Below are 17,339 nucleotides of genomic sequence, written 5' to 3'. Positions count from 1 at the left end.
AGCTCCTCTGCGCCCTCTTCCACGGATGGTCTGCACCTCTATCTCCATACCTTCCTCTCTCTCTGTTGTACTAGAACCAGGTTTATCTACTAGAAGATATACCCGTACTCGATTTCATATGCCTAGATGTCGATCCAGTGTAGAACTCTAGAATCTTTGTAATTTACACTCAGCAGTAGCAGCAGCAGCGGACAGTTGAACCGTCCATCACATCATAGCAACTGGTTGATACCTGCTGTTCTTTTGTCTGTAGACTATATTTGAGGTTTCATCTCCTGCAAATGGTCGGATGGTCGCTTAAATGCGTGTTATTGTAAGCTATTCTACTCCTACTTATTATCCAGCACGCAGCAACAGGCTGCTTGGGTGCCTGTTATGGCCTGTGGTTATGGTTTGCCTACCTACTCGTTGATAGTTTCCTTCAAAGGATGCAATTTCGCTTGGATATGTGCTTTTGCGTTTGGATTCCGACAATATGCATGCGTCTAAAGAATCATAGGTTCCCAGGCAGAAGCCCCTCTGGTTGATTCAGAATCATCTATGTGGTGTACCAACACGTGTGCTGGATGTGGTGTAGCAATATGTGCTCTCCTTGCCGATGACCCTGTTGATATTCCTGCCGACGCAGCTCGACCATGAATATCGGCGGCGGCGAGGTCGCCGGCCATCTCATACAGCTTCTCGACGCCGCCGTCCTTGCGGAACCTGATGGTGCAGCCGCCGAGGTGCTCGGCGCCCGGGTTGAGGAACACCCGGACGCCGTGCGCCCAGCACCGGTTGGCGCCGTGGTACGTAGGAGCAGAGCACCTCACCTCGTTGCCGCTGGCGACGGCGGCGGTGACGGAGGAGTGAAGCTTAGGGTGGCGGGCGGTGACACCAGCTTAGGTCGGAGCTGGTGAGCCGCTTCCTGGGTGGCGCCGGGCGCTGGTGCCAAGCCGGCCGTGTCGCGGCTCGCGGCAGCTGGGCGCTCCTCCGATCCGACCGAGGTTGATCAGCAAGCACCCTTGCATTGCATGAGCTGTGCCTCTGCAAGATCTAAGCGTGGATTCGAGATGCTTTCTCGCGCGCTGGTAGCAATTGGTACTGGTTCTTTTTGATGGAATTAGTAGTTGTAGTTGTTGTTGTTTTTGATATAGAGAAACAAAAAACAGAACTTTGTTGCTCTGTTTTCTTCTCTAGTTGGTGATGTCTGATCCTTAGTGTTGCCATGTGTTTGACGTGATCTTGTTCAAAATCCTTCAAGTGTGATATCATATCTGTTCTGTTCAAACGAGCTGGTATAGATAATCGTACGAGCTATTAAAGAGGAAAGAGGGAGAAAAAAAAAAGCTAGCAAATGCAAGGGCTTCACGTACATGCACGCATGGCATGACAAGCTAATTGCACAAGAGTGCATGCATGCTTGTGTGTATTCTAATTCTTAAGATCAGGTAGAGTTGATCATTGGTCTACATGACAGCCATTGTGCATGGCGTACGTTCTGCACGTGTACAAAATCAAGACGCAGGACGTTTCCTAGTGTATGAACGGATTTGTGGTCTTGGCCCACCAGGCACACGTTTGGGATTATTACTTGCTCGACGGGGCAACATCCTCATGCAACGAATACGGAACGGCCACGGCGCCTTACACGGAGCAGCCCAACAGAATTCCGGCGGCGCTCAACACGTGGAGCCGTAGCCTGCCCTTATCCGATGCCCTAGTCTTTGCACAGAGCCATGAGGGACGTGCTCATCCTCTTCGTGGCCCTTCGGCCAGGGTTCCTCCATCAAGCGCACAGGCGAAGGAGCCGGCGTATGGCCGGCATCCGTCATCACCTTTGCGCCAGGCCGGCGGCACCCTTCTGCTCGTCATCGACGTTCACCTCGGCTCGGCCGCCGAGCGGAACAGCGGCGCATCTTCTCGTAGAGCGAGCAAGGAAGGAGAAAGATGGTCTGCACTACATCTGTGGGTGAGGACTGAGCACCGCTAATGATCCTCTCTTTGTTTCTCTCAGCAGCATGCATGGGTGGATGGGTGCTGGGAACCTGCCCCTGGAGATGCGTCTTCCCGACCTCGAAGACAGACTTCTAGATCGTCATGTTCAAGACCCGTGACACGGCCAGCGCGGCGGCCGTTCATGGAGGCGCCGCTGGACCACAACCAAGCTCCACTAGCGTCGCTCACCGTCACCACACAACAGGACCTCATCTTGATCGAGGCTCGACATCCGAGCCGCGTCTATCAAGGAGCCCATGCCCAAGCAGATGGCGTCTCCGATCCAACAACACCACCACCACGGCCGGGCTCACGCACGGAGAAGCCAAGAGACGTCTTCATCCTTTGCGTCCATCTTCGCTCACACCGCCGGCGCTCTTCACCTTCGGCACCGTCGAGCCGGCCATCTGGACTCCGGGGAACAAGGCAGCGGTGTGGTGCCTCCGGCTCGCCGTCGACGTTCACCTGCTCGGCACCCATCCTGCTCGTCGTCCACGCCATGCCCGCCGTCATCTCGTCGCACGAGCTGCTTGGTTGGACACCAGGGCAGCGGCACCCTCCTCGGTCGTGTCCTCAACAAGCTCGCCATCCACCGTTGCTGCCGAGGGCCGCAGCTGGATCGGAGCTGACGAACACGTCGAGAAGCAAAGGCTTCCTGCTGTCGGGGTGCCAGCGCTGCTGTCGGGCTCGCGTCCATGCGATGCATAGATGGTCATCGATTTCATTGACGCCCAGCAGCTCGCGACCACAGCCTCCGTCGCCATCAAGACCACGACGACGACGCCGGCCGATGCAGCTCGACGCCGTGATATACAAGAGGGTCCAAGCTCTCCGCCCAGCCGTGGCCGAGACGGCGCCGCCGACTATAACGCATCTGCACTGCCACGCCGCTGCCGGAGCTGGATCATGCATGCCCGGACAGGAGGTCAGGGTGCTGGATCGCCGTGACACCGGGGCTCACGTGTGTGCGCTGACACGTCCGCACTCTTTTACTCCCCCGCAGAGAAATCCAAGTGTGTGATTTTTCTCCCTAAACACCATGATCTCACACGCACACCAACTCTCTCTCTCTCTCTCTCCCTCTCTCTCTCTCTCTCTCTCTCTCTCTCTCTCTCTCTCTCTCTCTCTCTCTCTCTCCCCCCCTCCCTCCCTCTCGTACACACACAAAATTAGGACGCTAAATTAGTCTAGCGGATTTATCGAACAGATATGAACTGGGGTTGACACCCAGTTGTGTGAATAATAGGACAAATTTTTTTCTCCTCACCGGGGGACATGGATGTTGCTTTTTCCTGAGGGAAAATGAGCAATTAATAAATCCAGTTTCCTGATGCATTCTTTATCATCATCGGCCTAACCGTGAGCCACAAAAATTAGTCGAGAAATGACAGGAGACTCGGATTCGTGGCTCACAGTTGTGCCACTGAGATTTTTCATGGTACAGTGACGTGTTACGAGGAGAACCAGCTCAAGCTTAAATCATGACAAGCTTGTAAAAACGTGTGCACCTTAACATCAAGGAATCCCAGAATAGAAGAAAAACTATTTGTCCTTGCAGCGTTGGAGATGCAAATTCCAATCACTTCATTGTATAGCCCACCATAGATGATCGGAGCCACCAGCAAATAAAGGTGACAGTTCTTCATCACAGTTTGATTCCTTTGCACTTTGTCTAGACTACTAATTAACCTCCACGAACCCAATTAGGAGAAGCTAAAGAAAATTCTGATCGGCGCCAGATTCTCTTTGTAGACCACAAGTCATGTAAAACTCTAGAGTCTGTGGGTCGTAATCTTATCCAATATAATACAGTGGGCGCCAATTGGTTTGACTTAGAAAGTACGGATCGGGCTACTTAACCACAGAACACTTCCTCGAGAACTCTCTTTTATATAGGCCCGTTAGATACTTTAAAGTACTATCTTCTTTTCAAAATAAATATCATTCTAGTTATATACTTGTATAGGGTGTATATAGCTAGAATAACATTTATTTTGGATTGGATGTTGTATAATTTGTAGAACTACTCTGGTTTACGACCATGTAAAACTACTTGAGACAGGAATATATAGTAGGAGCTGCCGTTTACGGTCTATTTGATACAAATTCACATAGTGCTAAATATTTGGCACGCTCTAAGTTACGACAGCATGTAGTTGGTTTGAGGGTACTTGCGAGCGGCGATATTCAGTTGGTGCCATCGGAGAATTGCAACAGATTTATGATCAGAAATATTTTCTATCGTTATTTGAATATTGTTGTATTGTATTTGACCTTAGCTTGGCGCAAGAACTAACTCTTGCGGTAAAAGATGCATGAGGACATGATCCCAATCATCATGGTTGTGTGGTAGGAACTCATGGATGTGTGAGTGTGATGTGTGTGGGTAGTGATTTGTATACGTGTTCTCGGTAATAGAAAAAACCCTTAGTGCAAGTGCAACTAGAGCAAGGCATGGAAGGCAAGTATCTGAATCGCTCATATTTAAGAGTCTGTATTCCTTCCTAATATTGATGAGAGTATACACGAGCAACTAATTTCCTAAATGCCTATGACCACTCTAGTTAAAGAGAATTAATTTTGTAATATGGTGAATAAGTTTTGTTTTGTTCGAGATAATCTTTAGAAAGACGAAAAGTGGCATCATCTATAAATGACCAAATGCAAAAGAGTTTAGCCATTCTAGGAAGTAGTATTTCTTTTTACCTGCCATGTCATTGTGTTAATTTCTCGCCATAAGTGTCAAGCCATTTCTCGATGATTCCAAACTCATTGGTGACCGGAAGAATATTATTCAAGATTTCTTCTGCTTTTGCCAATTAGCAAGGTGAGTCATGTCACAGGCCACGATCCATGTAGCACATTGGGCTTTGTTTTTCTCCATCTTTTCTTTTTTATTATTATATGAGATTCTCAACATAAATCATGGCATGTTTATCGTTCTATATCTCATTAGTCTGACTCACTACCAATCAAATCAATTAGGTGAGGTTAATGTAATCAAAACATAAGTTAGAATATTAGATTATCTTTACTGTGCTTATTAGGAACTAATTAAGAACATCGTCGGATAGCGATGGATGAACTGAATAAGATAAACTCACCGAATTCATCTGTTGTTCATACCTAATGATGTGATTAATAGATTGAAGAACCAGTACCATTCTTTTAACAGCTGAAATTTTGTCACTGTAGAACTGAAATTGAATAATTCTATGTGCATTACCTGATTTTGCTCATCACAATGAACTCTGCCATCTCAAAATTTGTTTCTGTTCGTCTGTTCGCCGACAGAAATATAATAGTAGCACTGGTATCATTCTATCACTTTTCCCAGATTTAATTATTGCATTTCCACACAGCGTGGATTAATTAAATCTCACACGTCGATCAGGCAATATAATACTAACCTGATTTTGCTCATCAGTTCTTAGAAAATTACCTGCTGCTGAATCAATGAAACTGACTTGCTTGATGTGGACACATGGCATCAGCATCTTTGTGGAGTTCGGCCTTGCTTAAATTGCGCTGATGACACCAATTATGCTCACTCAAATTGCCCGATGACTCGATTAATTTGTTGTAGTTTTTTATGCCTAACGGTGACTTATTCGATTCTGCCCCTTATTTGATTCTATCCGCTTGTCTGCTTATTAATGTGTACCAAAAGCGACGCACGGTGCTTTTCGCAAATAAATAATAGACAGGTAAAAAAGGAAAGAAAGAAAGAAAGAAAAATAGTGACGTGGTGCTGGATTTTGATTCCCTGTGGTGAGTAAGAAATTAAATTCTGTGTTCCGGCAAAAAAAAAGAAACTAAATTCTGTCACTGTGCACACACACAGGATTATTACGTGTATCCAACAGGATTGAGATGTTTCTTTTCTTTTTTTTACCAAAAAAGATAATTGGGTGTCAGTGCAAGTCGTTTTTGTGACACAGCATTACATGCGGAAAAGGGGCGTCTAATGGACTGGAGGAACTGCTTGCTTCGTCAGTTGTTCTCGGTGCATGCCCGCAAAAAAAAAAAAAGTCGTTCTCGGTGCAACTGGTCCGTTGATTCTGTCCACTGATTTTTCTTTTCAAATTCGTACTATGTGGTTTGGGATTGCCGTCAGCTCTAGTTTTAGTTAGCTACTTGATCAGTAATGGCAAAAAAAAAGAAGAAAAAGAAAGTCTGTGCATTACGATTTACATCTACAACGGATTAGCAATCTCTATCAGGAAATATAAGGGATGAACCTTCTCGTCTCCTTAACAATGGAGGAAAACTGTACCCAGTGGGAAGAGGACTCATCACTTGGTACAGTGACAAGTTTCCAATTTCTAGCTTTTTCAAAGAGCACGCAGTACATGGCAATCCACGGCCACAGGAGCACAAGTTCATGGCGCATGGACCCGGAAATGTCATGTGTTCTCGCCAGCGATATCCACCGCGAGAGGCCAAGCTGACAGCCTGTGGGCGATCGTGGCTGCGTTTCGTCTCCGCGTGCCAGTGGAAAACGTCGTGTCATTTACATGAAACTCACACACCATGATCGTTCTCATACAGCACACATGAATAGTACAGTCCACAGTAAAAATCTGCTCCATCTTAGCACTCATGTTTCACATCCATTTCTTCCAGTCTTGTACCAAAGACGCAACAAAATTCACACGGTTCTTCTTCTTCTTCTTCTTCTTCTTCTTCTTCTTGAGAAAAGCTCTCAAAATCCCTGTTAGAGTATATTGGGATATCTCTAGGATCTCCAGATATGGTAATTTAGGATTGATTGTAATCTCCTCTTACCTTATCTCCAAGGGAGGCTACTTGCTCCTTAAGCAATGTACCTCTATATAAACAGCCCGAGGGCCCTAAGCAATGTACCTCTATATAAACAGCCTCGAGGGCCTAAGCAATAACAACACTCCACAATTATGCAATCTAATCTTCCTACGTGGTATCACGAGTCCAAGTTCTATCCTGACCTAACCCTAGCCCACCGCCCTCCCCTGGCTGTGCAGTACAATTTCTGCAATTTAGTTCTTTTTCTAAATTTTTTTTTTACATTTGGACCCCTAGAGGAAAGATTCCCAGAAATGGAGCCTCGGCACGGCACCACAGTCCACGGCGCCGTAGGTAACTGTTCGGTGCCATGATGTTTGGTACTGTGTATTTACACGTGGATTCCAGCGTGGCACGGCGCCAAAAGTCACGGCACCGTGCTAGTATACAATGGTGCTAACTAGCACGGCGCTATTACCTGGGACTTAAACCCAGGACAGCTCTTCCCCTCCCCTCCCTTCCTCTGTTCGCCTGAACAGAAGAGGCCGACGGCCTCCTCTCTCTCCCTCTCACCGCTCCTCTCCCAAATCTGCCCATCTTGAGCCAGATCTGGGGGGGGGGAGGGGGTGGAGGAGCAGATCGAGGTTAAGCAAGATGAGCTCCATCTCCTCCCTCGATTTTGTCCAATGGAATGCATTCATTTGAGCACATTTTGTTAAAACCTAATTGGAACCTTAGTGGATAGAATTTTGGATTTGCGTCGTATATGGATAGATACTATTCTTTCAGTTGGTTAACAAGACCCAAACTCACTTTCTACCTTGATCTGTTTCACTAACTGGTTTGGCCTATCATCGTCATATGTTAAAATCACTACCGGAATCTGGGCATTTGCCGAGTGCTAGGGGCACTCAGCGAAGCCCATAAAACACTCGGCAAAGGGGTTGCCGAGTGTAACACTCGGCAACGCACACTCGGCACATCTGGACTCGGTAAAGCTGTCTTTGCCGAGTGCTTTATGTCGCACACTCAGGGAAACTTTTACCGAGTGCTAAATCTAACACTCGGCAAAGTTTTTTTGAAAAAAAAAAACACCGACGACGCTCGGCCGCGGCTCCCCGGCGGCGCCGCCGCCAGCCCCCTCCCCTCGACCACCTCCATGCTGCCGTAAGGAGGAAGGACCTCGTGCTGGCCTTGGATCCACTCGTGAGCATCTGGGCCGCCGGGATCCGCGACGTCGAGGCTCATGGCAAGCTCGAGCTCGGAGCCCTCCTCGTTGCGCTCGAGCTGGACTTCATCTCGCTGGTTCGTCGGCGCCATCGCTGATCGGGACGCCTTCACCGACTTCTTCCCCATAGCCTCATGCTTGATTGGTCTGATCAGCCGATCATGCGCGATTCACCCGGCTCCCATGACGTCTACCCTAAAGTACTATGCACATCTTCTCCAGGCAACAGGGTTGTTGCCATGTCGCTTCTTTAGGCCGCAGCGCCACTGCCCATGATCATCGACCCCGGACACCGTCGCGCCCCTTCGTGGTGTGGCATCATCGCCGGTGGCTCTCGCTGTTGCATCTTCACCACCGTTCCCGTGCATCGACAACCCTCTGGCGGTGCTGCACCTCGTCTTATGTGCGCCATCCTGCCCGTTGTCTATACACGGTCTTCATCATGCTGATTAGGTCTTCCCTGCTAACTTCGAGTGCCACCACCGCGACCAATCCTGTGTCGGGTTCCATGGCACTGCACTTGACTATTTGACTTGCAGTCGAACTGGCTGGCCCTCGACGTCCTACTTTCATCTTCATCTAGCACAACCTCGTCATCAGCGTCGCCATCTCTTCCTCGACTACTTCATCCACTCCGACAACTGCGACCTGCATCGGCACCTTCTACCCCGCCGTTCTGCAAACTGTGACCACCGTCGAGTTCTCCTCTGCTGGTCTCCTAGATGCAGATGTATGGTTGGGGCCTTCTCCCTAGTATGTCCGGTATTGGCTACACCGGCGCGTGCCTTCGTCCCCGACGTGTTCCTGAGTCTGGCAAACCCGGCGCACGCATCGCCTATGGCGGCTCGACTACGTCGACTTCGGCATCGACCTCCTCCTTCAACTATTGCCTCGACTACATCGCCGTCTTTGTCTACGGCACCTTCTCCTATGCGCCACCATACCCATGGCGTACCCTGCACCCACGACTTCTTGTGCGGCTTCCTTGTCATCGGCAACCCGATCACAACCACGTCGACCATGGCTACTTCACGCACAGCATCATCTTCGACCATGGCTACGGCCCCTTGTACTCGGACTACCTCGACATCAGGCACAAAGGGCTACCATCTTGCTTGAGCAATCTCATCGGCTTCCTCTCTAATCACAGGGTCCGTGACGCCTCGACCGTTATGATTGCGGGGGATGACAGCTTTATCAGCTTCTTCAGTCTCACCTTCTACGATGCACCCGCTGTGACTGTGGGGGATATTAGAGTATATTGGGATATCTCTAGGATCTCCAGATATAGTAGTTTAGGATTGATTGTAATCCTCTCTTGTCTATCTCTAAGGGAGGCTACTTGCCCCCTAAGCAATGTACCTCTGTATAAACAGCCCCGAGGACCTCAGCAATAAAAACAATCCACAATTACGCAATCTAATCTTAAGTATGTGCAGCACGGTGTTAGATGGTAAGACACGGTTAATTGACACAGATCACCTAATAAAAGACCTGCACTGCAAGTGCCATGTCGACGGTCACACGAGATCTTCCTTTGAGCTCAACCAATCTGCAAAGAAAGGGAATCGGATAATCGATCGAAAGGTCAGTGGCAATGAGACACACGATGGATGGATGCCAGGTGGCATCGACCACGCAAGCAAAAACTGCATGCGGGGTCCATGCATGCTCTCGTGGGTACGTTTGCGGCTATATAAACCACCCCTTCTCCTACCTCCTTCTCTCCATCCATGAAGTGTGGAAGGCCACATATATATACATACATATATATGCACCTGTGCTTATGCTGTCTTGAGTGATCAATTAGCAGTAGGATTAGCATAGGGAGTGTGTGTAGTTAGTTGATTAGAGGTGAGGTGAGGTGGAACGAAGATGTTGGCGGTGTTCGGCGGCGAGGTGGTGCGGGTGCCGGCGGAGCTGGTGGCGGCGGGCAGCCGGACGCCGTCGCCCAAGACGCGGGCGTCGGAGCTGGTGAGCCGCTTCCTGGGCGGCGCCGGCGCCGAGCCGGCCGTGTCGCTGCAGCTGGGCGCCCTCGGCACCCTCGCCTACTCCCACGCCAACCAGCCGCTCCTCCGCCCGAGGTCAGCACACCCTTGAGCTTTCGCCATGGACATGGATGGAGTGTTCTTTTCTTGAGCTTTGCTCGATCGGAAGAAGTGTGCCCTTTGATTTTGCATGCATGAGCTCTGCAAGATCTAGGCGTGGATTGGAGATGCTTTTTCCGCACACTGCTAAGTGCTAATTGCTATAAATTAGTAGTGGTTTTTTTATTAAAATACAAAGTTGGTTGATCGATATCGATTCTCTCTCTCTCTCTGCCGAAGAAGCCATGGACGTTGAGATCTCGATTAATTAGCGGATTCATCGAACATATATGAACCTGTGGTTGACAGCCACTTGTGTGAATAACAGGACAGATTTTTTCTCCTCACCCGGGGGGGGGGGGGGGATATGGATGTTGCTTAATTTCCTGAGGCAAACTGAGCAATAAATCAAGTTTCCTGATCCATTCCTGTAGCTGTACGACCAAGCTACCAACTTTCCTTTGCCTATCATTATCGACTTAACGGTGAGCCACAGAAATTAGGCAAGAAATGACACAGGAAACTCGAATTCGTGGCTCATGATTGTGCCACTGGGATTTTTCATGGTACAGTAATAGGGAATGATTTACCTTGCGTTTCTTATAGTTGGCCATCCGGCCCGAGGCCCGTGGGCCGGCCCGAAGCACAATTTTTTGGTCCAGCACGGGCACAAGTGCCATGCTTACACGGGCACGGCCCCGAACGAAATTAAACGGGCCCGGGCCAGCCCGGCACAAGCGTCGTGCCGTGCCTGGGCCGCTCCCTCGGCACGTGGGCCGGCCCGACCCGGCACGATTAGATTGTCAACCCGATCTCGGCCAGATTAACAATTGGCCCATATAAAAAATATGCAACAGTCCACGTATCAAACCCTAGCTGTGACTCCCTCATTTTCCTCTCCCAGCTGCCGCCACCCCTCCCTCCAAGACTCCGCCCTCCTCAGGGCGCCCCTCCGACGGCGCTGGAGGGCGCCCCTCCGATGGCAGCTAGCGCCGCCCCCTCCGCCATCGAGCTGCCGCCGGTGTTGCCTTCTCCTCCTCCGGGCCGTGGCCAGTGCCGCCCCTCTCTCCGTGCGACGCTAGCGTTGCCTCCTCCTCGGGCCGCGGCCGTCGCCACCGCGCCTCCTCCTCCCCCTCGCACCGCGACCGGCGGTGCCCGCTCCTCTCCTCCCGAACCGCGGCCGGCGTGCCACCTGGTCTCCTCCCGCACTGTGGCGGCGCCGCCACCTCCCCTCCTCCCGCGCCGTGGCGGCCGGCACCACCATTCTTCTCCTCCTCACGATGTGGCGGTCGGCGCTGCCCGCTCCTCGCGTCGCCGCTGGGGCCTCCACGCCGCTTCCGGCGCTGCCGCCAGCTCTGCCCCGCATGGTGGTGCGGTCGGCTCGGGCGCTCGGCATCTCCTCGTGCCTGCAGGGCCAAACAGGCCAAGCAGGCCGGTCGGGCCGGCCCGGTACGCCAAACAGGCCTTCGTGCCGTGCCCGTGCCTGTGCCTCGGCACGTGGGCCGTGCCGGGCGGCCCGAATGGCCAACTATATATCCTCTTCACAAAGTAGAAAACCTAATGGACAAAAGAAAATGAACCAAAACAGTATTAACAAGTGGAGCTTTTTTACCATCCTTAAGAAGTTACAAGAGGTACGGTATCACTAATTTTAATATGATGGGATTGTTAAAAAAAATGTTTTTCCAATTGCCATGGCGATACGGCATCTAGACCTCTCTTGCCATGGTGCTACTGCTACACAGTCTGTGGCTGATTTTCTAAGGTTACTTGTGTCAAATTAATCAAATGGTTGATGATGATGAGATCAGATAATTAAGAAGGAAGGAACACGAAGAATGTTGCACCGATGTTTATATGTTGATGTGGACACTAAAATATCTTGTATGTTTATATGAGAGGAGGCCTTGCCCCACATTGTTCTCCATTTGCAAGTTCACATCACGGCACCTTACAAAGACACGGTGCCAACAGAGTTGCCAACAAACGGTAGAGCCTCGTATTCTCCGGAAGGCTGCTACTGATGAGAAATCAATGAGCTGAACACCGTCCAAGGAAAGCGACTAGTATGTGAATATGCGATAATCTAGTACTGGTTAAACAAGAAAAAAAAAAGAGGAGGACCTTTGAGTTGTGACAGTATCGAGGAAGTTTAATTAATTTAGTACCTTGATTGTAGTTGTCAGTTGTCACTAGGCTAAACATATACTACATGGTTTAGTTCATAGTAAAGGCCTAGAGGGCACTTGAGAGTAATAAGTTGGTGATCCGGCTTTGCTGCTGCCAACAGATCTGTTGAAAAAGAAAGCTGCACAAGGTGGCCAGATTGTTCATTCACGGCTACTATTTGTGGGGCCGGATTACCCCATAGTCTTATCCTGCTAGTACTAGGCACTCAGGCAGGTTCACATCAGATGGAGTAGCATCCAAAGAATCCCACCCATTTACTCTGTTGATTTTTAGTACTGGTCATCACCCTTTTTGAACAACTTCAAAAAAAAATCTGAAAAGTAAAAGTTTAAGTAAACTTATTCTCAGTGTTAGGTGCATCTTTGCATCAGGTCATCGATGTCGCACCTAACTGTGCATTCTGAACTCTGAAGGGCCATGACCTTCAGTCATTCAGAATGAGCTGAACTGCTTGGCACCAAAACACCAATGCCGGCCGTTCAGTTCAGCACGCTATTTTCATAGATTTTTTCTAAAAAAAATCCTAATATTCATTCTGGCAACTGGTAGTAGTACTGGTGTAGTACCATCAATCAGGATGCTTGCACCGTCCAGCAGCTGCTCACTGACAAACACAAAACTGTTTTAATTTGTTCAGGTCGTTTGCTGCGAAGCACGAGATCTTCTGCCTGTTCGAGGGGTTGCTGGACAACCTGGGCCGGCTGGGGCATCAGTACGGGCTGTGCAAGGGCGCCAACGAGGCGGTCCTCGCCATCGAGGCCTACAAGACTCTGCGCGACCGGGCGCCGTACCCGGCCAGCTCCATGCTCTCGCAGCTCGCCGGCGGGTACGCCTTCGTCCTCTTCGACAAGTCCACCTCCTCCCTGCTCGTCGCATCCGTGAGTTCTTCTTCTTCTGCATCATCGTCGTCATCTGCCAATAAGCACGATTGCTGTAATAATGCATGGTGGTTTGCTTGAATTTTGCCTTGTCTCTTGTGCCGGGGTTCGCCGTTGTGGTTAGGATCCCGAGGGCAAGGTGCCGTTCTACTGGGGGATCACTGCTGATGGATGCGTCGCCTTCTCTGACGACGTCGACATGCTCAAAGGGTCCTGTGGCAAGTCCCTCGTGCCTTTTCCGCAGGGTAATTACTAATGCGAGCTTATTAAGCAAATGCCAGATCATCAATTCAGTGTTCTTTTTTTTTGTAAAAAGAATTCTCTCAAAGTGTTGCCACCCACTGCTCAACCATTTTTAAAGATGAATCTTTCTGTACGATTTGAAGTGATGCAAACTTTTGTCTTGTATGTTTTGCTCTTAATTGTCATTTCCACTGATCTCATGGGGGCTGCAGGTTGCTTCTACTCTAACACTCTTGGAGGCTTGAAGTGCTATGAGAACCCCAAGAACAAGGTGACTGCTGTTCCTGCAGACGAGGAAGAAATCTGTGGTGCGACTTTCCAGGTAAAACCAACGGCTTATTACGTCCTGAAGAAGAATTCAGTTATATAGTTTTATCCGGCCTAGTTCATCAGAGCTGCATGGATCATGCAGTATCTAGCACAATGTAATATCTAACTGAGGCACCCACCCACCCACCACAACGTGGAATTAGCATGTCAGACTCCGCACGATACTGTTTGGAATAGCGGCTCAATCCAGATGCAAAAATGACTCTACAAATTTTGCTGCCAGTGCGTAGAAAAGCGTATTAGAAGAACAGGGTAACTGAGCACTGCAGCACTTGGGCCTAAACGGCAGCTCTCAGGTTTCATCTGAAACTCCTGAACTTCTATCTGCAGGTGGAAGGCTCTACAATCCTCTCAGCACTGCATTAGGAGATTTCAGTCTGGGTTTGTGGTTCAAGCTTCAGGCTCTACACGGTGATGTAACATAATGGCAAGGCATGCAGCTGATCTGTACATCTTCTATAAAAGGAGAAGTGAAGCCAACATGGCAAGCACTTCCGTGCTGTACGTTGTGTGTATATGTACCCCTAGCTGTTGTTTAAATTACATGGAACTTCAGAGTTCAGACTGGGTGCACTGTGTGTCATGACTATGAAGTTTTGTAATCTTCAGCGAATAAGCGGTTATCACTGAAACTATGAGGCTATCTGATTCGTGTAGATAGTTGCTGCTGATTTACATCAGACAATGAAAGAAAAACAAATAGTCCAATTAGGTTCCTTGCCACTTACTCTACCTCTCCAAAAAATTTCATTAAACTCATTTAACTATTTTTTCCTTGGTATTAAACTTGGAGGGAGAAAAAAGAAAAAACCACGCTGATGTGGCTACTGACGTGGCAAAAACCGGGGTGGTTTTGGTTCTATGGGGTAAATCAAACGGTTTTAATACTTTAGGGTATAGGACGTCCGGTTTTGTAGTTTAGAGGGGAAATTCGGATTTGACAAGAGTTCAGGGGTAAAGTGGACTTTTTAGCTATCAGAGTCCGGTCTGACTTTTGATGTGGGCCATAGTGTCAGCCGGAGTCTGGACTCTAGAGAAGGCAGACCCAAAGTTAGATTCTGTATCTGTATCGAACTAAACTTGCAGAAACACTGATTTGTGAGTCCGGTCCGTCCTTTGTTGTGGGCCACAGTCTTGTACAGTTTGAGCCCAAAATCCTAGATTCCTAGGTCATCTGTTCCGATGGCTATTGCCTACCGTAGGTCCAACTAGTATAGGTTTGTGAAGCTAAGCGGGCCATATGTTGAGGTAGGACGGCTTTCGCGCGATGCAAATCTAAGTGTACAGGAGATGGGAAAAATCAAATTTATGTCAAAAAAATTCGGAAATCACCTAAAGTTCAAGTTTGATGTTTCACCCTCTAAACCATTATGCTACAAAATTCCATCCACTCTGGCTGAATCGGTCTGATTCCACACCTTCGTGTACATGGTCTTTGTGGCTTATTTGTCAACATGCAGCCGCACCCATGCCATCAAAAGGAGATCCCCTTGGAACCACATATTTCTTGTGAACAAGATACATCCTGGCTCGCATAAAAATACCCATGGTGGTGCCAATGAATTTGGAGAGTCCTCTCAGCAAAACTGCATGGCGCCTCCCCCCCCCCCCCCCCCCCCCCACAGCTAAGGATAAATCTTCGTTTGTGATACCATCGAGTGAGCTTCTCATAGCATACCCTTTTATCGGACAAAAGGAAATGAAAAGGTTGGTGTCCCAGGAGGATTTCTGGAACTTGACAATGCATGTCTCCCTGCTAACCTGGATGCGGCATTTTCTTCTGTTACTCTTGACTCTTACATGTCTCCTTGCAAGAAAGAAAGCAGCACATTTGTTAATATGACCACTGACAATTAGGGGTGGTAAAGTGCCCAACATTTTGAACTAGAAAATCTAAGGGCCGGGCCCTAAAAAGGCCGGGCTCTAATCTTATACAATTTTGAACTAAATAATTTAAGGCATTGCTGGGCTTTGAAGAGGTCACTAGTGCCATAGCCCATTACCACCCCTACTGACAATACAAGCCATAGAACGGATCCTGGAGATGAGCAAATTGCTCAGGAGAATCACTCTGAAGCACATGGTTGCCCCCCGATGTCTACAGATAATCGTATCGTAAAGATATGTATCCTGAACAAAACACAACCTCCAAGAAAACTGCCGGTGATGCCAATAAATTTGGTGATTTCTCTCTGCAAAACAACATTTCCCCCAACGTATATACATTTCCTGATTCAGATTTCCACAGCTTTGAAGAAGGTCGCTCCTGCGAGAAGTTTGCACGCGGACAAATATGGACCTTGTTCAGTGATGCTGATAAATTCCCCAAGTTCTATGCCTGGGTAAGAAAAGTTGAGCAAGAACCTTTCAGGGTGGAATTGATATGGCTCGAGGCTTGCCCTGAACATGAGCAGGACATACCCATCAGCTGCGGCACATTCAGGGTTCGAACCTGGAGAGCAACGTACAATACAAACGAAACCTTATCTCATCAAGTATGCGCCAGAGATACCCGCAGGAAGTGGGAGGTCACAATCTTCCCGGAATCAGGTGACATCTGGGCCGTCTACATGAACTGGGCGCCTGATTGGGTTCCATCCAGTGCTGGGGCTTGTGACCTCGCGATCTGCATGGTCGTCGAGCGCACCGAAGACAGCATGAAGCTCATCTTCCTGACCCAGGTCAGCGGGTACCGATCTGTGTTCAGACTCGACAATCAAAAAGGTGTCCTGGAGGTACCTGCCAGGGAGAGGCTGAGGTGGGAGGCCTGGTTCTCTAGTGGGGTGGGATCCGGTAGCAAGGGCAAACCATCTGTGTGCTGGTGCTTGTTAAGTGCCACCAAGTCTGGTCACCTGTGGTGGTTAATCACAATGGTCTGCAAAATCGGTGAAAGTAACACTGATTCGCCAGGCTGCTCACAGAACATGTTGAATGGTTAAAAGCTAATTATTATGATGCTAGCGTGGAACTTATATTTCTTGCTATTGCGATGTGCTTAAACTGTGCGATAATGTGCTGTAACCTGGACAGTTAAAACACGGAGAGCCGTAAACTAAGTTAGTGTATACATGCCTTCGCACGTCTTGCGTCTCGTCGGATCACCTTCTCGTCGCGTTCCCAAGACCCAACGCCGCAAATCCAGAGTCCGCCGAGGCGCGGCCACAGTCAGGGCATCTCGCGTCGCACCCTCTGTCCATCGTTGCTCCTAGTTTCCGGTGGCCGCACGGGAGACGCCTAACTGCGTCCTTGCATTGCCCGAGTGACTGAGTGAGGCTTCAGGCAGGAGCATGCAAGCGCGCTGCCCCTCCAGTTCCCGGCCGCATGCATGCGTGCGCTTGTGGCTGCTGATGTCTCTCTTAGTCTTTCTGCTCTGAAATCGCTGATCGAGCTTCAGGCCATCGAAAGCTGACCAGCCTCTGGGTACGTGAAGTCTCGTAGCTCTGTTTCTGCTAGGTCTTAGCATGTGTTTGCTTCAGCTTCACTGTTATTAGCTTCTGTAGTAAATCATTCAGTAATACAGTAGAATAGTGCATCATACTTCATTACTTGTGCAGTTGCCTATTTGTGTATGTGTAGTACTGGTAGTACTGCTTGCTTGCTGTCGCTAGAGTATGGCGCTTCTACCGGTTAATGTGATTGTAA

General features: G+C 49.1%; 1 protein-coding gene across 1 annotated transcript; it reads left to right on the top strand.

The window, feature by feature from the left end:
• The first annotated feature begins 9,710 nt into the window (after positions 1-9,710).
• LOC120644725 (stem-specific protein TSJT1-like) lies at positions 9,711-14,338 on the top strand. Its single transcript, XM_039921413.1, has 5 exons — positions 9,711-10,053; positions 12,884-13,124; positions 13,249-13,369; positions 13,580-13,689; positions 14,028-14,338. The coding sequence occupies exons 1-5, from the start codon at positions 9,845-9,847 to the stop codon at positions 14,061-14,063; spliced, it is 717 nt and encodes a 238-aa protein (XP_039777347.1). The 5' UTR covers positions 9,711-9,844; the 3' UTR covers positions 14,064-14,338.
• Positions 14,339-17,339: the final 3,001 nt, after the last annotated feature.

This window comes from Panicum virgatum, chromosome 8K (assembly GCF_016808335.1).
Source record: "Panicum virgatum strain AP13 chromosome 8K, P.virgatum_v5, whole genome shotgun sequence".
Classification (NCBI taxonomy): domain Eukaryota; kingdom Viridiplantae; phylum Streptophyta; class Magnoliopsida; order Poales; family Poaceae; genus Panicum; species Panicum virgatum.
Note: the sequence above shows the minus strand (reverse complement) of the source record. Positions and strands in the feature narration are given on the sequence as shown.